Source organism: Symphalangus syndactylus, chromosome 20, assembly GCF_028878055.3.
Source record: "Symphalangus syndactylus isolate Jambi chromosome 20, NHGRI_mSymSyn1-v2.1_pri, whole genome shotgun sequence".
Lineage (NCBI taxonomy): Eukaryota > Metazoa > Chordata > Mammalia > Primates > Hylobatidae > Symphalangus > Symphalangus syndactylus.
The window spans coordinates 67,373,918-67,396,723 of NC_072442.2; the positions used below are offsets into that span (position 1 = coordinate 67,373,918).

Sequence of the window (22,806 nt, forward strand, 5' to 3'; positions counted from 1 at the left end):
TGGATGGATGGATGGATGGATGGATAGATGGAAGGATGGATGGATGGATGGATGGATGGATGGATGGATGGATAGATGGAAGGATGGATGGATGGATGGATGGATGGATGGATGGATGGATAGATAGATGGAAGGATGGAAGGATGGATGGATGGATATATAGATGGAAGGATGGAAGGATGGATGGATGGATAGATAGATGGAAGGATGGAAGGATGGATGGATGGATGGATGGATGGATGGATGGATGGATAGATAGATGGAAGGATGGATGGATGGATGGATGGGATAGATGGATGATTGGATGGATGCATGGATGGATGGATGGATGGATGGATAGATAGATGGAAGGATGGATGGATGGATGGATGGAAGGATGGAAGGATGGATGGATGGACAGATGGATGGATGGATGGACGGACGGACGGACAGATGGATGGATGGATGGATGGATAGATGGAAGGATGGATGGATGGATGGATGGATGGATGGATGGATGGATAGATGGAAGGATGGATGGATGGATGGATGGATGGATGGATGGATGGAAGGATGGATGGATGGATGGATGGATGGATGGATGGATGGATGGATAAAGGATAGAAGGATGGTTGGTAAGGATGAGTGGACATGTAAATGGATGAACGAGTGGCTGGGTCCGTGAAAGTGGGCAGGTGATCGGATGGGTGGATGGGGATGGAAGAGGACGAAGGACACTGAGTGGCTGGGAAGGTAGATAAATGGCAGATAGTTGGGCAGATGGATAGAGAAGTAGATGGATGAAATAGGTAGGATAGGCCATCCTTATCCATTTTTTCCCATAACTCAGAAAGGTAAGGCTTGGGAAGGAAACGCCTCCCCAGAGCCCCCCAGCAGTAATGGCACAGCAGAGAGGGATGGAGGCCAGGCCTGCTGTCACCTGCCTGCCTTGCGGGGTGGTCTGGAAGGGCCGGGTGGCCCACTCACCTCTTTCACAGAGATGCACATGGCCCAGATGAGCACAAACATCCTCCCTAGGAGCTGCAGCCACCCCATCTTGTGCGTCAGGGCCAAGGGGTGCGGGATGGCCTGTGGGGAAAGAAGAGGGGTGGTCAGTATAGGGAGTAAGGAGGACTGGGCTGGCACCAACTCTAGAGGGACCAAAACCCAGGTGAAACACTCAAGCCAGGCCAGAGACCAGCATGAAACCTGATCTCTGTACAGGGCAAGAGAAGGAAAAGCAGCTCCGTGACCCCAACTCTCCCACCCTTGATGGAAACCCAGAACTCTACAACGAGGAGTATCATCCAATCCGTGCTAACAACCTTCACGCTCCATTGCAATAGCCTTCCCAGAACCCATCCATATCCAGGCACTCAACATGGCCTCACAGCACCATTAAATAAAGCCGGGGCTCTGTGCCCCACGTGACGCATGGGAAACCGAGGCCCAGCAGGCAGGCAGAGTTTATCCTCCTCCCATTTCCTGCAGCCCCCACAGCAGAAACACCCAACCACTTCCATACTGATAGACAGAGACCCTGTGCAGGGCCTGAGTCTCCGAATTCTCCAACTTTCCTCCCAACACGGGTCTGCCCTTGGGACTCAGCACCTGGGGCTTAAGCACTGAAGACACATTCAGTTCCCTGGAAAGCGTGAAGGACAACTGGGGGACCCCGCCCAATCTCCTGGCCTCTCCGGGCCTCAGTTTTCCCATCTGCACGTGGGGCAGCTCCAAGCCCCTCCAGCTCTGACCGCCCCATTTTCCCCCTCCAAGGGGCCCACGTACCTCCTCCTCCCGGGGGCGGTAGTACGAGACGAGGGTCAGGGTGATGTTGTAGAAGAAATAAAAGCAGAAGGACAGAAAGAACATGTACTTGGCAAACTTCTTCCACTTCATATGCAGCAGCGTGTGCAGCGGCTCCAGGGTCAGCATCTCATGCCGGTTCTAGGGGTAGAATGCCACCAGTCACCATGGAGATGAGGGAGAGAGGGAGGGACCATTTTCGAAAGGCCTGTGGGAGCTCTGAGTCAGTGCTGCAGAAGGGGCCCATCATTATGCCCGATGGACTGGTTTGGCTGGAAATGCTGGGAGGGTGACTTCCGGCTCCTGAGGCTCCTCCCCAGGGTACTAGGACAGCAGTCAGAGGCCGCGGGAGGCCGGGCTTGCAGCAGGAGGACCTGATGCACAGCACAAAGTGGAGGATAGAAGCGGGCAGGAGGTGGTGGCAGGGGTTCCAGCCCCAGTTTGCTCCTCCTTCGCTGTGTGACTTTAGGACAGCCCCTGACCCTCTCTGGGCCTCAGACTCCTCACCTATAAAACTGCTAACAAGCCCTGCCCTACCGACCAGGCTCCTGTGAGGGTCTGGGAAGACCCAAGGCATGGAGACGCTGGGAAGCACAACTCTCAGTAAAGTATGAAGGAGGAAGACCCAGCCTGCTGCCTCACTGCCCCCAAGAGCTGAACACCTCTCATAGCTGCTCCTCTCTTCACCTCCAGTTGCACCGAACTCTCCCCTCTAGCCGCCTCCAGGAAGGCCCCCCGATTGCTCCTCAGTGCACTCTCTGACCCTCATTTGGGACCAGGTTTTGGGGAAGAAAGAATTCTAAGCCTGGCCATATACACCAACGGGGGGTGAGAGAGAAACAATATGGAAAGGATCAACCCCAATCACCCCAACACCCACACCCAAACAGCCCTGGATACTGGGTCCAGAAGAACCCCCGCCCACCGTGGCCCCCACCACCACCACTCGGGTCTACAGTCCAAGGTTAATCAGGAAGAGTTGGGCCCAGCATCTGCCCCAGGCCTCGCCCTTTCTGTGCCTGACTCTGCCCACTGAGGCAACAGAGTGGGGTATGCAGACGCCGGGGGATGGAGCTGGCAGCACTGGGTCTTCTCAGCGTCCTCTGAGCCCCTGGCCTGAGGTCCAGCCCTCTGTTCCCTGCCCTTCCCCGCCTGCGCAGGAGACCCACGTCGATGTTGGTGTTGTAGACAGTGATTTCCAGCACTGAGTTGTCCGTGGTGGTGTCCACGTTGGTGAGGTCGTAGAGGGAGGACGACACGGGTCCGTACGCCCAGTCGGTGAACTTCCTGGACAGGCTCCGGAGCCGCTTCTCCTTGATCTCACGACTGAGGATGTACTTCAGGATCTGGGACAGGACGAGGAACAGCCGTCAGCTGCACAACAGGGGCTTGAGGCCAACAGGGCTGGACCAGCCAGAGGCTGGCTGGGCCCAGGGGATGCACCCGCCCAGGATGGGTGGAAACCTGCCTCGGCGCCTGGCGCCATGGCCCCTGGGCCCTGTCTTTATCTGTGGAATGTGCACAAAGCTTGCTGTTCTGCCCATCTCACTGGGGGTTGTGAATACCAGGGACAAAAGGGGTGAAGGTTCTTCGCAGGCTGCAGCAAGCTGCACGATCAGCTTGAAATGCCTCACGCCAGCTGGGGCCCCGGTTCAGTGAAAATTCCAGGCACTGATGATTTTTTAGAAACAGTTTCCATTTGCTCTGGACTTGAGAAGAAGCCAGAAGTGTTCTCAGCGTCCCCAGCCCACCCTAAGCCAAGACCCTTCCAGCTGTGGCTCACCACTCTGGCCAGAGAGGTGGTGACGAGAGACACACCACACCCTACAGGGAGGCCCGTGGGACTTCAGTAGGTCAGTGATCCTCAAAATCTGCTGCATGTTAGGGTCACTGGGAAACTTAGAAATTCCCACAGCATGGCCAGGTGCGGTCGCTCACGCCTATAATCCCAGCACTTTGGGAGGCCAAGGCAGGTGGATCATTTGAGGTAAGGAATTCCAGACCAGCCTGGCCAACATGGTGGAACCCTGTCTCTACCAAAAATACCAAAATTAGCTGGGTGTGGTGGTGCGTGCCTGTAACCCCAGCTACTCAGGAGGCTGAGACAGGAGAGTCGCTTGAACCTGGGAGGCGGAGGTTGCCGTGAGCCATGACTGCACTGCTGCACTCCAGCCTGGGCGATGAAGTGAGACTCTAGTCTCAAAAAACAAAAAAACGAAAAAACAAAAAAAAATTCCCACAGCATCAACTAATGAAATCGAAATCTCCAGGGCGGGACCGAGGAGTCTGTATTTGTGAAGCTTCCTGGCTGGCTCCAAAGTGCAGGCTGGACACAGAGCCACTGTCTCTGGCTTCCTACTTCCAAAAAGCTGAGCCCTGGGTTATCCCAGGATGACACAAGGGCTTCCTAGGGCACCAACTCAAGACCCAAGAGGAAGGGACTGTTGGGAAGGACAGTGTCAGAGACCTGGCCTCACAGGACCCCCTGGGTTCCCATCCCATCTGTCATGATAGCCCAGGCAGAGAGCTTCTAGGGATAAGGCCAGGTCTCCCCATCCCGCACCCCAGCCTATAAAAGCCCCAGGACGGTGGCCAACCTGGGCAGCATCCAGAAAAGTTTTCTGGAGGACACGGAACAGAGGAGGGAAGCAGGGGACAGGTGCCTCCCCCAGGCCGGCCACAGTGGGCACACTGTCCCCTAGAAAACAAGGGGGTCCTGGGACCATGCTCCGTGCAGGAAGCCTCCTCCCTGGGCTGGGGTGGCAGGGACAGCACCCGCCACAGTGGCACACAGGGAAGATGGCCTTGGAGAAGGCTCCTTCTGCAACCACAAGCTGACTCTTCAAAGCCCCAGCAAGCTGTGACCATGAGGGTAGGCAGGAGCTGCGGGGAGGCAGACGCACAATTCCTCCTCTGTTGAGGCCGTTCTCCATCTCCTCCTCCCCGACAGGAGAATCAAAAGGCCCCTTGTGGGTCCTAGCCCTGACCACTTGGGACAGGACCAAGGCCCTCGGGGCAGCTGACCAGGGAGGCGGGTACCCTGAGGCTGGCACAGCTGCGATTACTCAACAGCCACCACCCCGCAGTGTCCTCTGATGGCAACCCAGGAGCCACAGCCTCCTCGCAGAGCGCAGAGACAGTGAGGCTGAGGAACACGCTTGGACCCCGGAATCAGTCCCCTGAGAAGAACATCTCAGACCAAGCCATGACGCCGGCCCCTGAAAGAGATCTGAGCCCAGCCCTGCTCAAGTCTTCACCAAGGCTCCCAGCTAAGCCTCCATTTCTCAGCCACATCACACAAGGCAAGAGGGGCCCAAAGCAGCCACACTCTCTGCTGGGGACAGAGTTCCAACCGGACAAACAGGCTGGGGTCTCTCCATAATTGGGAAATGGCAGCACATTAGCTCTGGGCCCGGAGCAGCCATTCTGGAATTCCCGTCCTCGTGAGAGGCAGAAGGCCCCAAGGGCCACCCACTGCCAGGGCTACTGTGTCACCTCAGCCTCAGGCTCCCCCAGCCTGGCCCTTCCAGGACAAGAGATGGAAACGCGGCGTATTGGGGACTGAAGTCTAGAGAGTGGGCTGCATCGCACCAGCTCCGCGTGGCCCCTCAGAACAAACCCACCTCGGGCCGCCACGCCACTGCAGTTCTGGACCCAAGGCTGGGACCTTCTCAAGGCTGAGGCTGTGGTCTGTGAATCCCCGGTAGGGCCCCCGGGGCTGAGAGAGTGGCAGCTGTGCCCCCCGACCTCCCGACCTCCCACCTCCCCGCGCCCCATGGCCCCACCTCGGCCTTGCCCATCTTGGCTGCCAGCTGCAGCGGCGTGAGGCCATCGTTGTTGCGAGTGGTCTCCAGCTCCCAGTTGCCACTCCGCAGGAGGATCATGTCGTACATGCGCTTCACGAAGTCGTTCTGCGTCTTGAAGTCCTCGGCCACAGTCACCAGGGCGTGAAGGATGTTGTTGCCTCGTGAGTCCTGCGAGGTGATGTCCGTCTGCTCGTGCTCCATCAGCAGCTGCACAATCTCGGGCTGGTTGGTGCATGCTGCCAGGGCCAGGGGCGTCTCACCTGGGGGATGGGCGCACCGAAGCTTGGTTCCCTCATGGGCCGGAAGCAGCGTCCCCCAAGCCCCAGGACTGGGGCCCGTATCCTATCTCAGCAGGATGGGCAACACAGGTTCCCTGGCCCTCTCCCCATCTCCCGCTTCTATGGGGAAGAGTGAAGCTAGATCGCTGCGGTAGCCTCCTAACTGGCCTCCCTGCCTCCACCCTGGCCTTTTAATACTCTGCTCAGCACAGCAGCCAGACCAACCTGTTAGAGCTTCCCCCAGAATGAAAACTCAGGTTCCAACGACAGCCCACAAAGCCCTGCATACTCTGACCTCCTCTCTCCCTCCTGCCACAACGGCCTTTTTCCATCTCCTCCAACACGCGACCCGGGGGCCTTCGCTCAGTTGTCCCCTCTGGCTGTAGATAGCCGAGTCACTTGCTCCCTCACCTCCTTCAAGTCCTTGCTCAAACGTCACATTTCAGTGAGCCACCCGAACCACTCTATTTAAAATTAAAATCCACCCTCCTCTTGCCCCAGATTCCTTGTCCTCTGCTTTACTCTTTTTTTTTTTTTTTTTGAGATGGAGTCTTGCTCTGTCGCCAGACTGGAGTGCAGTGGCGCGATCTTGGCTCACTGCAACCTCTGCCTCCTGGGTTCAAGCAATTCTCCTGCCTCAGCCTCCCGAGTAGCTGGGACTACAGGTGCACACCACCATGTCTGACTAATTTTTGTATTTTTAGTAGTGATGGGGTTTCACCATGTTGGCCAGGATGGTCTTGAACTCCTGACCTCGTGATCCACCTGCCTCAGCCTCCCAAAGTGCTGGGATTACAGATGTGAGTCACTGCACTCGGTCTACTTTGTATTTTTTAAGAGCACTTATCATTTTGTATCATAGTGTATAAAACGCTTATTTATAATGCTTTTTACCGATGGTCTCTCCCTGTCTAGAACGTAAGTTCCATGAGGGCAAGGATATCTGTTTTGTTCACTGATATATTTCAAGTACCTAGAACAGTACCTGATGTAAACAGTAAGTGCTCAATAAATGCTTGTTAAGAAAAAATAAGGCAAGTGACTCACATGAAGTCACACAGCAAGCCTGGGACACGACCAGCCCTGGACACCAGGTCTTCCGCTGCCTCCCCTCTCCTCACCCCACCCAACAAATGCTTCCCAACACCAGCTCCAACCAGGTCCTATGCAGGGTAATACAGACACACTATGAACTGGACAAGACCCCGTTTTCCAGGACACCCACACCTGGACACCCAGGGCTGCCCAGAGCTGCCCAGAGCACAGACTAGCTGGTGATTTAAAAACCACGCAGAAGATAGTCCCAGCTACTCACGAGGCTGAGGCATTAGAATCGCTTGAACCCAGGAGGCAGAGGCTGCAGTGAGCCGAGATGGTGCCACTGCACTCCAGCAGCCTGGGCAACAGAGTGAGAGTCCAAAAAAAAAAAAAAACCACCCAGAAGAGAAAACAGATGGGTGATCATCAGTCAGGCAAGCCTGGGTGGCAGGAGGGGTCTCCTCTGCAACAGAGTTGCACAGAGAAATTTTTGGGTGTGACGGAGCCATTTGTTCCCTGTCCTGATTGCAGTGGTGGTTAGCCAACTCGACGCATTGTGAAAATGAACAGAACTGTCCTCTAAAACGGGTGACTTTCACTATATCTAAATTATGCATTTCATTTTTTTTTTCCTAGAGCATCCTAACCCCAACTGCTTCTGGACTCTGTGACTTCTCAGGCAGGGGAGTTCTGCCCTCTCACTCTTGACTCCCTGTCTGCAGTGCTGAGATGCACTGGGCCCCGGCACAGAGGTCAGAGCTGGAGGCCAGGACACCTAAGTCAACGCCCTGCTACCATGGGGAAAGTCCTTTCCCTTCGCAGAGCCATCTCCTCACCTGTAAAATGGAGCTGCCTCCTTGGCCTCCCTCCCAGGTCTCTGTTCCCTCAGAGGGCTGCCCAGGACAACGCTTCTAAGACCACCAGGTGACACCACCGGAACATGGACTCCTCCCCCAACACCTCTTCCCAGCCCCTCCTTCTCTGGTCCACCCTGGTGTCCTGCTCAGATGGACATGCCCAGCCTCCTCCCCTCCTGCCCCTCTGGGGCACCAGAGCCTCTTAAGGCAGGGACAGTGCGGGTGGAGCTCAAAGTGGGTGGCCCCTCCCTTCCTCCCTCCTTCCTTCCTTTCTCTCCCTCCTCCCTCCTTCCTCCTCCCTTTCTCCCTCTCCCTTCCTCTCTCCCTCCTCCTTCTCTCTTCCTCCCTCTCCCTCCTCCCTTTCCCTTCTGTCTCCTCCCTCCCTGCCTCCTCCCTTCTTCCTCCCTCCCCCTCCTCCCTCCTCCCTTCCTCCCTTCCTCTTTCCCTCTTCCTTCCTCCTCCTCCCTCCCTCTCATTCCTCCCTCTCCCTCCTCCTCCCTTCCTCCCTCCTTCCTGCTTCCCTCTTCCTTTCTCCCTCCTCCCTTCCTCTCCCTCCTCCCTTCCTTCCTCCTTCATCCTTCCCTCTTCCTTCCTCCCTCCTCCCTCTCTCTCCTCCCTCCTTCCTGCTTCCCTCTTCCTTCCTCCCTCTCCCTCCTCCCTTCCTCCCTGTCCCTCCTCACTTCCTTCCTCCTTCCTCCTTCCCTCTTCCTCCCTCCTCCCTTCTTCCCTCCTTCCCCCTCCCTCCCTTCCTCTCCCTCCTCCCTCCTCCCTCCTCCCAGACTCCGCACCGGGCGGGGGGCGGCACCCACCGAAGTAGAAGCCTTCGTGTTGGTACTTGGGGTTGAAGAAGGCCCCCTTGGCGTGGGCGTTGACGTCGGCGCCGGAGGCGATGAGCACGGCCGCGATGTCCCCCTGCCGCCGCTCGATGGCGATGTTCAGCGCCGTCTGCCCTGCGGACCGGCCGGGGACGCGACGGAGCCTCAGCGCCGGGAACCGGGGCCTCTTGCCCACCCTCTCTGGCCTCCATACCCTCCCCGAACCCACGGGGAAATCAGAGCCCTGGTCTGTGTCGCCAGCTACCGGGAATCCCAGCTTTATTCTTTGCTTTCTTCATGCCTGCGCGGACCCAAGGAATGTTTGCGGAGCGCCTGCTCCGGGCTCCGGCCCCAGGCGCTGGGGGTCAGTGGTGCACGAGATGCAATTTCGATTATTTTCCACAAGAAGCCCACAGTGTCACTGAGAACTAGGTGCCACGATTCAGAGGGCTGCAGGAGCTGCGGTACCCAGAGCAAGGGCCCTTCACAGCCAGAGAGCGTCAGGGGGCTTCCCGGAGCTCTCTAACCTGGGACCTCAAAGTTTAGCGAGGCGGGGTGGGGCCAGCTTATCAGCCAGGGCAGAGCTTGTGCTAAGGGCCAGAGTCACAGAAGGCCTTGAATTAGGAAACTGGCATGACGAGAATGTAGGGCTTGGTGCATGGGTGTTTTCAGACCTCTCTGGTTGCAAAAGTGGAGGATGCGTTAGAAGCAGTCCAGAGCAGTGAAAGAAATGATGAGGCCTGTAATCCTAGCACATTGGGAGGCCAAAGCAGGTGGATCACCTGAGTTCAGGAGTTCGAAACCAGCCTGACCAACATGGTGAAACCCCGTCTCTACTAAATATACAAAATTAGCTGGGCGTGGTGGCGAGCACCTGTAACCCCAGCTACTCTGGAGGCTGGGACAGGAGAATCACTTGAACCCAGAAGGCAGAGGTTGCAGTGAGCTGAGATCAGGCCATTGCACTCCAGGCAGGGCAAGAAGAGTGAAACTCCATCTCAAAAAACAAACAAACAAAAAAGACAAATGACGAGGCCTGGACTAAGGGGAGGTGGAAGGCACATGAAGGGTGGAGAAAGGAGGAAGCCCAAAGACCCTCCGGAGAAAGAGCCTTCGGGATGACCGGCTGGGGAGAAGGGTGTCTCAGGTAAGATCTAGGTATCCAGCCCTGGCGGGTGGGTGAATGATATGCTGGTGACACAGCAAGAGGAAAGAAGGGCAGAGGGAGAGACACTAAGCCTGCTGGAGACCAGAGAACTTCCAGATGGAAGGGACCAGAACGCTGCAGTGGGGGAAGGGTCTCAAAATGCACCAACAGAAACAGCATTTTGCAAAGAGCTGCCACCGTGCCATAAACAAAAATAGTCTTGGTGGATTAAAGAACTAAGCTTTAAAACAAATTAGAAAGTTTGTTTATAGCTAACCTTTTGGTAGGGAAGACCTTCTTAAGCAAGATCCAAAAGGCAGAAACCATAAAGAAAAGGCTGACATATTTGCCTACATAAAGGTTTTTGGTTTGGGGGGCTTTTGGTTTTTTGTTTGTTTGTTTGTTTGTATGTTTGACATAGGATCTTGCTGAGTCACCCAGGCTGGAGTACAGTGGCGTGAGCATAGCTCACTGCAACCTTGAACTCCTGGGCTCAAGTAATCCTCCTGCCGCAGCCCCCAAAAAGCTAGACTTTCATATTTGGCATAAGAAATGCTCTAAGACATACAGTTAATCAAAAAAAGCAACTTGTAGAATACAGACATGATGGTACTATTTTATGTTAAATAAGTAAATCAATAAAACTATTTCTGCGTACATATATACACACACATGTGTGGACTACAGGCCTGCACCACCACTCCTGGCTTATTTTTAAAATTTTCTGTAGAGACAGGATCTTGCTGTGTTGCCCAGGCTGGTCTTGAATTCCTGGACTCAAGCAATCTCCCTACCTCGGAGATTTCTGTATTTCCGAATGAAAGACAAGTGATAGGCTGTGGAAAATATCTGAGATATATAAAAAGGCAATGCGTTTAAGGGCCGGGCGCGGTGGCTCACGCCTGTAATCCCAGCACTTTGGGAAGCCGAGGTGGGTGGATCACTTGAGGTCAGGAGTTCGAGACCAGCCTGGCCCACATGGAGAAACCCCATCTCTACTGAAAATACAAAAAGAAAAATTGGCCAAGTGTGGTGGCGGGCGCCTGTAGGCCCAGCTACTCAGGAGGTTGAAGCAGGAGAATCACTTGAACTCAGGAGGCAGACATTGCACCACTGCACTCCAGCCTGGGCTAGAGAGCAAGACTCTGTCTTTAAAAAAAAAAAGGCATGCCGGGCGCGGTGGCTCACACCTGTAATCCCAGCACTTTGGGAGACCGAGGCAGGCAGATCACGAGGTCAGGAGATCGAGACCATCCTGGCTAACCTGGTGAAACCCCATCTCTACTAAAAATACAAAAAATTAGCTGGGCATGATGGTGAGCGCCTGTAGTCCCAGCTACTTGGGAGGCTGAGGCAGGAGAATGGCATGAACCCAGGAGGTGGAGTTTCCAGTGAGCCGAGATCGTGCCACTGCACTCCAGCCTGGGCAACAGAGCAAGACCCCATCTCAAAAAAAAAAAAAAAGGCATTGTGTTTTTTTTTTTTTTTTTTTTTTTTTTTTTTTTTTTTTTTTTTTTTTTGAGACGGAGTCTCGCTCTGTCGCCCAGGCTGGAGTGCAGTGGCACAATCTCGGCTCATTGCAAGCTCCGCCTCCCGGGTTCACGCCATTCTCCTGCCTCAGCCTCTCCGAGTAGCTGGGACTACAGGCGCCCGCCACCACGCCCGGCTAATTTTTTGTATTTTTAGTAGAGACAGGGTTTCACCGTGGTCTCGATCTCCTGACCTCGTGATCCGCCCACCTCGGCCTCCCAAAGTGCTGGGATTACAAGCGTGAGCCACCGCGCCCGGCCTAAGGCATTGTGTTTTTAAAAGTCTATAATATATTAAAAGCGCCTATGAATCAATAGAAAGACAAATAACCTAAAAGAAAACTGAGAAAAGATTATAAACAAGCACCTCATAGAGGAGAAAACACACGCAGTGAATAAACAAAGTGAAAAATGTTTGGAATCCCTGGTGGTCGGGAAAATGAAAATTAGAACCTAAAGAGTTAACCCTTTTCACCCACCAGACTGCAAAAGAACAACAACAACAAAAGGATAGTTTGCAGTGTTAGCGATGAGTAGGAGAATGAGTATTTCTGTACACTGTTGTGGAGAGAGAGTAAATTAGTACTTTTAGAGACAAATTTGGCAATAACTATTAAAACTTTATTTTATTTATTTAAAAAAAAAATTTTTTTTTTGAGATGGAGTCTCCCTCTGTTGCCCAGGATGGAGTGCAGTGGCGTGATCTTGGCTCACGGCAACCTCCACCTCCTAGGTTCAAGTGATCCTCCTGCCCCAGCCTCCCGAGTAGCTGGGATTACAAGCGTGCCCCACCACGCCCTACTAGTTTTTGTATTTTTAGTAGAGACGGGTTTTCACCTTGTTGGCTAGGCTGGTCTGGAACTCCTGACCTCAAGTGATCCACCCGCCTCGGCCTCCCAAAGTGCTGGGATTACAGGCGTGAGCCACCACGCCTGGCCACTATTATAACTTTAAATGTGCATGCGCTTGAACCCAAATATTCCAATTCAAAATATTTTCTGAAACATATGTGCACCTGTGCACAGGGTCATAGACAAGATCGTGCACTGTGACATTGTCACAACACAACTGGAAACACCTGACTGTCAGTGGGGGAGTGGTGAAATTAGCCAGGGTGCAGCCGCAATTGCAGACTAATCTGGTGAAAAGAAGCGAGACTTTCATATTTTGGCATAAGAAGTGCTCCCAGACATATAGTTAATAGTTAATCAAAAAAACCAACTTGTAGAATACAGACAGTATGATACTATTTTATGTTAAATAAATAAAACTTTTTCTGTGTGCACATATGCACACACATATGTCAAAGGCCTAGAAAACTCCTCAGAGTATATAGGTAAAGGACTTTAAAAAAAAAAAACTTACGTAAAATGCTGGGCTGCTTTACCATGAAACTCTATTCATGTGATGTGGATGTTGTTAGGCTGGGTGCAGTGGCTCAGGCCTATAATCCCATCACTGAGAGGCAGAGGCGGGAGGATTGCTTGAGCCCAGGAGTTACAGACCAGCCTGGGCAACATGGTGAAACCCTATCTCTGCAACAAATAGAAAAATTAGCTGGGCGTGGTGGAACGCATCTATAGTCCCAGCTACTCCGGAGGCTGAGGTGGGAAAATTACCTGAGCCCAGGGAGGTCGAGGCTGCAGTGAGCCGTGATCGCGCCACTGCACTCCAGCCTGCCCAACAGAGTGAGACCCTGTCTCAAAAATAATAATAAAATAAAGTAAAATAATAAAAATAAACTGTTATATTGAATCTGATGATGGATGTGTAGAGGTTTGTTATTCTAATAACTTTATGTTTAAATTTTTTATAATAAAAATGTCTTAATTGAAGAATTGCTTAAAAAAGTAAAACTCTGAAGGCCTCTGATAAAATGCTTTAAAATGATATTAATAAAGTTGTGATTGGTTCCTCTTAGCAGCATAGGGAGGAAATATTCACCCTTGCCCAGTGGGGAAACTGGGGCTCAGAGAGGCAAGGGAGTTGCCTGTAGTCCCAGCTACTTGGGAGGCTGAGGCAGGAGAATCACCTGAACCCAGGAGGCAGAGGTTGCAGTGAGCCGAGATCGTGCCACTGCACTCCAGCCTGGGTGACAGAGCGGAACTCCATCCCAAAAAATAAATAAATAAATAAATAAATAAATAAATAAATAAATAAATAAATAAAGTCATTGCTCTAAATAAGGTAATTTTAGATTCTAAAAAATGCTATGAAAATAAATGAAGATAGTGTGACAGAAAGTGACTGGGGAAGAGCAGCTTTAGGGTGGACAATCAGAGTGGTCACCTTGGGTCCTGCCGAGTGTGGAAGAATGCTACCCTGTTGGTCCTCGGGCCCCTCTGCTCCGGGCGGAGGAAATGCTGAGAGGAAGGAAGGCACCAGCTGATGGGTCAGAACGGCGGTGAGGCTGGTTTTCAGGAAGACAAGAATAAATAGCTCCTCCCACCATTCAGAGAGAAAGGAGGTGCCCACAGCCCCCAAGACCTCCTCGCCCCAGCAAGAGGCAGATTCATGAAAGGAGAGAGAAATGGGAGGCTAAGAACAGGGAGAGGTAAGGATCTGTGACCAGGACGGCAAAGCCTTCATAGAAACACTAACAACCTTCCTTCATTCACTCATGCAAAAAATATGTACTAAGCATCTCTTATGTGAGACCCTAAGGGTACTGGGAAATGAACTGTAAGCAACAGACTTCGTCCCTGCCCTTAAGGGAAACATGTTGCTAGCAAAGGTAGTTCGTAAGTCCCACAATACTGACAAGAAGAAAGGAGGATACAAAGGGGACTGAAAAGGGAGAATTAGGACAAGCAAGCTTGAGGCACTGGCCTGAACCTCCCTGTCTGCAGGGCTACTGTCAAATCCTTAGAGACAGGCTGAGAATGTGATATGGTTCATCCGGTTTCTCTCTTTGCATTGGCTACCAGGGAGCTCAGTGAGCAGTTTAGCACTCAGTTGCAGCAGTCTTCCCTAGGTTTCCTCTCCTCTGCTCCATACCTTCTAGTTTGTCACAATCCTTGGCTTCTTCTTATATATAACAAAAATGCTTTTGAAAGTCTGCAGAGTTCAAATAATAAATCACAATTACTTTCTCCCATGAGAAGGGTTAAGGGCCAAAGCTAAACTCCCACCTGGAAAAAGCTAAAATGTGGCAGGGCGTGGCGGCTCACGCCTGTAATCCCAGCACTTAGGGAGACCGAGGATCACCTGAGGTCAGGAGTTTGAGACCAGCCTGGCCAACATAGTGAAACCCCGTCTCTAATAAATACAAAAATTAGCTGGGTGTGGTGATGCACGTCGGTAATCCCAGTTACTCAGGAGGCTGAGGCAGGAGAATCGCTGGAACCCAGGAGGTTGCAGTGAGCAGAGACTGAGCCACTGCACTCCAGCCTGGGCAACAGAGCCAAACTCTGTCTCCAAAAATAGAAAAAAAAAAACCAAAAACCCTCAAACGTTTAGTGCCCCCTGGCATATCAGCAAGACGGCATCCATTTATACTTGAGCCAATCATTTTTGCCACAAGCACCTCATAAGACCCTAAAGAGCTGTTGACTGACTCCAAAACTCAAATGAGGACACACCTTACTGATTTTCCCCAGTGGATTTCCTGGCAGGGAGTCACTCTCCCAAATTTGCTCCCCCAGCACCCTCTCTGGCCCACTTGCAAAGAAATCCACAAAACTGAGACCCGAATGGGGACAGGTGATGATGATGATGACGGTGATGATGGTGGCCCCTGCCCGGCTCTCGTGCCTCGCTTCCAGCCTTCTTTGCGTTGCTCAACCACGCCAAGCTCAATCCCATCTTAGGTCTTTTGCCCTGATCCTTCTTATCATGTCGGCCTCACACCAAAGGTGACCACTCTGATTGTCCACTCTAAAGTTGCCCTCCCCCAGTCACTTTCTGTCACACTATCTTCATTTACTTTCACAGCATATTTTATCTAAAATTACCTTATTTAGAGCAGTGACTTTATTTATTTATGAGATGGAGTTGGGCTCTGTCGCCCAGGCTGGAGGGCAATGGCGCGATCTCGGCTCACTGCAACCTCCGCCTCCTGGGTTCAGGTGATTCTCCTGCCTCAGCCTCCCAAGTAACTGACATTACAGGCACCTGCCACCACACCCGGCTAATTTTTGTATTTTTAGTAGAGACGGGGTTTCACCATGTTGGTCAGGCTGAACTCCTGGCCTCAGGCGATCCACCCGCCTCAGCCTCCCAAAGTGCTGGGATTCCAGGCATGAGCCACTGCGCCCAGCCTCAGAGCAGTGGCTTTAACCTGTCTTGTTCACCAATGCGTGCCTGTGCCAAAAACAATGCCTGGCATGGAACCAGTGCTCAAAATTATTTGCAGAATGAAGGAAGAAAGAGAGGGTTGCCTGCAGCATCCCTGAGTACCATGCCACATGCTTGGGGCTCCTCGGTGGCAGCAGTGCCTCCACGTGGCCTGGCCGGCAGTGGCCCTGCGGCCCCACACCCCACCCTCAGAGACTCCGTCTGCACAGCCCCTCTGCGGGCAGGATACCTTCATAGGCCTCCTCTGTGTACTCAGCGTTGATGAACCTGCCCAGGATGTCATTCTCTTCGGCAAAGGCAAGCAGGATCCGCACGACCTCCTTGGTGTTGGGGTTGATGTTTAACAAGGCCTTCATCAGGCAGGTCTTCCCCGTGTCGGAGGCCGTCAGCTTGTGCATGAGGAAGTCTGCAGGCAGGGCCATGGATGGAGTTAGAGGAGGGCCCCGGCTGCCCTCGGCCCTCCCAGCCCAGAGGGTGTGGGAGCTGCAGCCGCAGACCTCAAGCCCCTGCTCCAGACCCCGGCTCCCAGGTCTCACACTTGGCCGCTGTCCTCCTCCATCTCCTGTGCTGGCTCCTTGCTTTCTGTGGCCTGTAGGAGCCTTATCTGAGGCCTTTGGCTCTTTGCCCACTGTATGGCTTCCTGCTGTCCACCCCCCTGCTGCCACCCTGGAATCTCTGTCTCCAGCCTGCCCCCTCCTCGTGGCCTGCAAATAAAGCTCATGGCCTCCCCATCAACCTGATACTGCACTGGTCCCCGAGACACCCAGAGCTCCACCAGCCACCAAGCTACCCAAGTTTAAATGGCACCATGCTGGACCCCCCCGTCCCTCGCTCCCCAGGTCCTCAAATCCTGCCAATGCTCCTGGCTGAGAGCTGCTCAGAACCATTCCCCTTCTCAAGCCCTGCTTCAGGGTCCCAGCCCTGCCTGAACAGCGGCCTTCTCCAGCTTCACCCCGCATCTTCCGCACAGTAGTCAGACCCGACTCTCACCTGCCCAAACCCTTCTGTGGCTCTGCATTCCCCTCAGAGTCAAGTTCAAAGTCGCTAGCCAGAATTCAAGGCCCCTCACACTCCAGCCTCACGGATTGGTAAGGGGAGGGGAAGATGGGCACCAGAAGCCAGGCAGGGCCCCCAGCCCTGCACCCTCTGCCAGGCTCAGACACTCACCAGGCACATCCTCGTCCTGGCGCCGCCTGCAAAGCTCCTGCAGCTCCACCAGCAGCTCCACCAGCTCCTCCACGCAGCCCTCAGACACGGCTGCAAAGATGCGCTTCTTCAGCCGCCTCTTTTTCTTCCTCTGCTCTTCCTTGGCCAGGTGTGCACTGAAGCCAGAAAGCGTTTCCAACTCACCACACACGTCCTCTCAAGCTCAATCTCTCCTTTTCCCCGCCAGAGCTGCCTACAGGGCGCTGCACCTGCCGCTAACGTCTCCCATGCCTGTCACAATGCCTGCAAACCCCTGGGCTCTGTGTGGACCCATCAGGCCCCCCTTGTAATCCATATGCAATCACATTTTGTCAAAATACCTATGTTTGGATGCATGAAGTACTGATCAGGAAGGATCTATGCCTATTAATAGACATTACCTTGAAAATATAAGATTTCATATTTTATGAACTTTTTAAAGTTGTTTGAACTTTTTAAATCTATCCCTCCCTGTCCTCCCACTCCAGATAAGCAACCACGGTAATGCGTTGATGTCTCCTTTTGTTTCTTCTTTTTTTTTTTTTCTTTTGAGACAGAGTCTTGCTCTGTCACCCAGGCTGGAGTACAGTGACACAATCTCAGCTCACTGCAACTTCCACCTCCAGGGTGCAAGCAATTTTCCTGCCTCAGCCTCCTCAGTAGCTGGGATTACAGGCATGCGCCACCACGCTCGGCTAAGTTTTGTATTTTTAGTAGAGACAGGGTTTCACCATGTTGGTCAGGCTGGTCTTGAACTCCTGACCTCGTGATCCTCCTGCCTCAGCCTCCCAAAGTGCTGGGATTACAGGTATGAGCCCTGCGCCCAGCTATGTATTTTTAGTTCACATAAATGGTATCGTGCTACAATTCTTGTTCCACTGCATCCTGCTGTTTGAATGTTTCACAACAAATGGGTTTTATAGAATTCAATACTCCACTCCTTCCCTGCAAACGTCCTACATGCCATGGACCCATGACTCCACTTGTCTCAACCCCCAGGAATGGTGGATTCTTTCTCCTTCCTGCAGGGCCCCAGATCCTGTCTCTCTGGCACCCCCAGCCTGGGTGGGCACAGTGGGAGGAGGGGGAGGGGCAGACTTACCTGGGGCTGTTGGGATTGGATGGGGTCTCTGTCACATCATCCTGAGGAGACTGGGGGGAGTCCATGTCATCACAGTTACCAGAGATGCTGGAGGTGTTGGCAGGGGGAACAGAGAGGGTTTTAAACTTTTAAAATGGGCCAGGTGAGGTGGCTCATGCCTGTAATCCCAGCACTTTGGGAGGCTGAGGCAGGTGGATCACTTGAGGTCAGGAGTTTGAGACTAGCCTGGCCAACATGGTGAAACTAAACCGTCTCTACTAAATCGTCTCTACCAAAAATACAACAACCAGCCAGGCGTGGTGGCATGTGCCTGTAATCCCAGCTACTTGGGAGGCTGAGGCAGGAGAATCGCTTAAACCCGGGAGGTGGAGGCTGCAGTGAGCTGAGATTGGGCCACTGCACTCCAGCCTGGGCAACAGAGTGACACTCTGTCTCAAAAAGATAAATAATAATAATAAAGTTTTATAATAGACGGTGGTAGCATGCCACAGCCAGGCCTGGCCCCGTGACCCAGGGCAAGTCACCGGCCACGTGCTGGAGCTGAAGGCTGGGCCCAGGGCAGGGGGTCGGGCTGGGGCCCGTACTCACCACTGCCGGATGTTGGAATCCATGGGCTTGGAGAAGACAGGAGGAGAGGTCTTGGCAACCGTGGGGTTGGGCTCAAACCCTTCGATCTCCAGGAAGAAGTGTGCACTGAGGGAACACGGAGGAAGTCTGTTAGGGCCGAGCCAGGCAGAGCCTGTCTGCCTGTGTCCTGCCTCCCGGCCACAGAGCGTGCCCCCATGCTGAGCACACACCCTGGCCAGCTCTGAGCCCAAATGACCTCGCCCAGCCCTCCCAGGAGCCCTCGGAGATGGACACTGTCATCATCACCTACGTTTCACAGATGGTCTCTGGGGAGCTGCTGGTCAAGTGTGAAACCAAAGAAAAGCACTGAGGCGAACCCCGTTGATGTAGAGGTTGATTTTGCCGAGGTTGAGGACACACCCGGGAGAAAGACACACAAGCCCCAGTGGGATCTGTGGCCCACACTTCCTCCTCTGAACAGGATTTTGAGGGCCTCAATATTTAAAGGCGAAAAGTGGGCAAGAGAGAAAGGAGGAAAGAAAAAAAAAAAAAAAGAGGGAGCAGGCTGGGTGCAGGGGCTATAATCCCAGCACCTTGGGAGGCTGAGGCGGAAAGATCACCTGAGGTAAGGAGTTTGAGACCAGCCTGGCCAACATGGCGAAACTCCGTTTCTACTTAAAATGCAAAAAAAAAAAAAAAAAAAAAAGTAGCCGGATGTGGTGGTGGTCACCTGTAACCCCAGCTGCTCGGGAGGCTGAGACAGGAGAATTGCTTGAACCTGGGAGGCGGAGGTTGCAGCAAGCCGAGATCGCGCCACTGCACTCCAGCCTGCGTGACAGAGCGGGACTCTGTCTCAAAAAAGAAAGAAAGAAAACAGGGAGCACAGGGCCACATTCTTGTGAGGCTTCGATTCTGCTTACTGAGTACATGTGTTGCACGTGAAAAGGGGTGGGTAGAAGAAACAGTCAATTATGGATTCATCTTGCGCCCAGTAAATCTGCACTTTACAGAAGATAAACATGGATGTACGGTGGGTCACGCCTGTAATCCTAGCACTTTGGAAGGCCTAGGCGGGCAGATCACCTGGGGTTGGGAGTTCGAGACCAGCCTGACCAATATGGAGAAACCCTGTCTCTACTAAAAATGCAAAAATTAGACAGGTGTCGTGGCGCATGCCTGTAATCCCAGAGAAGGAGAGACACTGGCCTATGAGAAGCAAGACGTACACCCAACATGTGACTCCCAGTCAGACACAGCCCCAGCTCCACCTTCAGACACACCCACAAACACAGGCACCTGTGTCCTTCGAAACCACAGTCACACACACAGAGAAGAGCCTTCTGGCTGACGACAACCCGGACCGTGAGGATGAGGTCGAGGGTGACCTCGGTGGCAGCAACACTCCTGCCCTGCAGCTGCTACAGGACAACTGCAGCCTCTGTGGCCTGGCCAGGGACTGTGGCCTCCTGACCAGCAGGGCCTCTCTGGGCACACGGGGCTCCTAAGCACCTTTGCTGCCTCCTTCGTTCTCAGGCCCAGAAGGACCAACATGCCCCTTCCTTCCTCACAAGACTACAGAAAAGCTCCCAAAGGGCAGTCTCAGCCGCGTCACATTCAGGAGGGAGGGCAGCAGGGAAGGGATTGTGGCCCCATTCTGCAGACAAGAGAACTGAGGCTCAGTACGGAGAAGCAGCTCATCCATGGTCACCCCCCAGGGTAAAAGTCAAGGTGGTCAAAGAACCTGCTTCCCGATGTCCAGGCTCATAGTCCACACTGCAATCCACGCTTCTCTGCTCTCGCCTTAGCAATCTGAGCCTTCTTCCAGCTAAACTAGCTCCAGGGGTTGGCCACAAAGGGAGGTTGCTTGGCACAGTCACTTCCTAGGGTGGGGCAAGCAAGAGAGAGACCCCGGGCTTGCCCGAGGAATCTCTGCCCTTTCCTCCAGCACAGACAAGCCTGGAAGGCTCAGCGCTAATCCAGAAATGGAGATACGTGGGGTGGAGGGCAGTACTGGCTGCCAGTCTCATCTGCCTCACCTGCCAGTCTCCTGCCCACCAAAAGGAACCTTCTGATCTGAGCCCCCAGTCAAATCCTTCTTCCAAAAGGGAAGATGAAGGGAGGAGTTAAACCCTTGCCTGGGAACCTAAAGCCTGGGTTCTAGTCCAGCTCTGCCTCTGCCTCCTGTGTGACCCCAGATGATCAGTTGCCATCTCTGGGCCAGTCATCTTCACCTGAATGGATGATGGTTGGGCCAGATGATCCCTAAGGCCTGGACCCTGGAGCCAGGGCAGCTCTGGGATCGTCCTCCTATGGAATGTCCAGCTGAAGTGGGCATCAGAGGTCAACCAGTCTGATTGCCACTTCCCTGCAGCCCTGCAGTGCCCCAGAACGTTCACCCTAAAGTAGTCACTCCGCAACAACAGCCTGACCCAGAAGCTCCAAACACATTTGCTGGTGGTTCAGCCCCAAAACATCCCGGTTGAGATTTGCCAAATTATCTCCAGACAGAGCTCCAAGCCCTATACCCACAGCTTTTCCCCCAAGACTGTCGGTCCAGTCCCTCCCCTGCTCCCCATCCCGCCGTACCTGTCTGCATTCCTCAGTGTTGCATTTACTCAACAAATATTTATTGAGCATCGACAATGCGCCAGGCACTGTCTCTGCAGCTGTTTCTGCAGTCTATGTCTGGAGAAGGAAGCCCTTGGCAGCTGGAGCACCAGATGTGAGAAGACAGTGATAAGCGCAGGGCTGGGGAGGACCCCAACTGTTGGGCACAGACCTAACTCCTGGGGCAGAGCAGCTGCTAGACCGTGAGGGTCTGTCCTGCGCCCGCCCTACTGGTCACTGCACACACCACATCCCACCCAGCATCATAGCACATGGCAAGGCCTTGGCCCTGTGACACCCCGGCTCCTGACCTGCTGGAGGTGCTGTTTGTTCCTCCCTTCCTTCTGTCCAGACCAAAGGGCACCAGCTGGGCGTGGCTGACCCAGGTGAGCAGATAGCTCTATACCATTTCTACTGCATTTCTGTTCCTTTAAAGTCAAAGAACTATCCCTGAACAGCCCAGGGCTGGGAAGGAGACTGTCCGTCCATTTGCTTTGTGACAAGAAATGCCCAAGTGTTCTGGGCTCTGCAAGGCCAGTGCCTCCACAGCCTCCATCAGTCTGTGTCTCTGTCCCTGGGCATCACCTTTTCCAGGGTCCAGGAAGGAAGCCAAGATGACAGCTGCTCTCAGGGAATGGCACGGTGGTTCAGGAGCACTCCCAGGTCCAAAAGTCTCTCCTATCTCCAGACTCCCTGGTGCCTTTGATTCCACCATTATTGCCTGTTTCCTTAGGGGTCAGCATTGCCCTCTTTCTTCACCTATAATTTATTCTTTTTTTTTTTTTTTTTGAGACAGAATCTTGCTATGTCACCCAGGCTAGAGTGCAGTGGCACAATCTCGGCTCACTGCAACCTCCGCCTCCCAAATTCAAGCAATTCTCCTGCCTCAGCCTCCCAAGTAGCTGGGATTACAGGTGCCTATCACCACATCCAGCTAATTTTTGTATTTTTTTTTTTTTTTTTAGTAGAGACGGGGTTTCACCATGTTGGCCAGGCTAGTCTCAAACTCCTGATCTTGTGATCCACCCACCTTGGCCTCCCAAAGTGCTGGGATTACAGGCGTGAGCCACCGCCCCTGGCCTTTTTTATTTTTTTTGAGACAGAGTTTTGCTCTGTTGCCCAGGCTGGAGTGCAATGGCACAATCTTGGCTCACTGCAACCTCCACCTCTTGGGTTCAAGTGATTCTCCTGCCGCAGCCTCCCAAGTAACTGGGACTACAGGCGCATGCCACCACACCCGGCTAATTTTTGTATTTTTAGTAGAGGCAGGGTTTCACCATGTTGGCCAGGCTTGTCTCAAACTCCTGACCTCAAATGGTCCACCCGCCTCGGCCTCCCAAAGTGCTGGGATTACAGGCATGAGCCACGGTGCCTGGCCTTTTAATTTATTCTTATCTTTTCTGTTTCTCTCTGGGCCCAAGTCCCCTACTCAGTTCTGAGGGGGATGCCCAAACCTTCACATGAGGGTCCTCAGAGAGCCTCTGGGGCAGAGGAGTGGACAGCAATTTAGGAGACACGTCAAGCTCAGCCCTTGGCTGGGCGGAGGAGGCTTTGCAGAGCTGAGCCTGGAGCTAAGTCTGTGAATGGGGGGGATGGGCTCAGAGAAGGCGGCTTGATGGTTCCTGCTGAGGAAAGGACCTGGGATTTTCCCAAAACTCTGTCCTCGTGTTTTTCCCAAGGTCCAAACTTCCCCTGGAAAAGTGAGAGCGGATGGGAAGGGGGAGGAGAGCCAGGGAGGTGGCCCTTGCCAGCTTAGCTCAGGGATGTCTGCGCCCTTTCCTGGGCAAGCCCACC

The 22,806-nt window shown here is 53.4% G+C and overlaps 1 protein-coding gene across 1 annotated transcript in view; it reads right to left on the minus strand.

The window, feature by feature from the left end:
- Positions 1–22,806, minus strand: part of LOC129469951 (transient receptor potential cation channel subfamily V member 3) — a 46,762-nt gene that overhangs the window by 19,270 nt on the left and 4,686 nt on the right. The window contains exons 3-11 of the mRNA XM_063629669.1: positions 18,427–18,531; positions 17,839–17,925; positions 16,719–16,873; positions 15,781–15,957; positions 8,574–8,714; positions 5,571–5,851; positions 2,955–3,131; positions 1,768–1,926; positions 967–1,068 (exon numbers count right to left, since the gene is read on the minus strand). Of these exons, the coding sequence (XP_063485739.1) occupies positions 967–1,068; positions 1,768–1,926; positions 2,955–3,131; positions 5,571–5,851; positions 8,574–8,714; positions 15,781–15,957; positions 16,719–16,873; positions 17,839–17,925; positions 18,427–18,531 (1,384 nt within the window). The remainder of the gene's footprint in view (positions 1–966; positions 1,069–1,767; positions 1,927–2,954; positions 3,132–5,570; positions 5,852–8,573; positions 8,715–15,780; positions 15,958–16,718; positions 16,874–17,838; positions 17,926–18,426; positions 18,532–22,806) is intronic.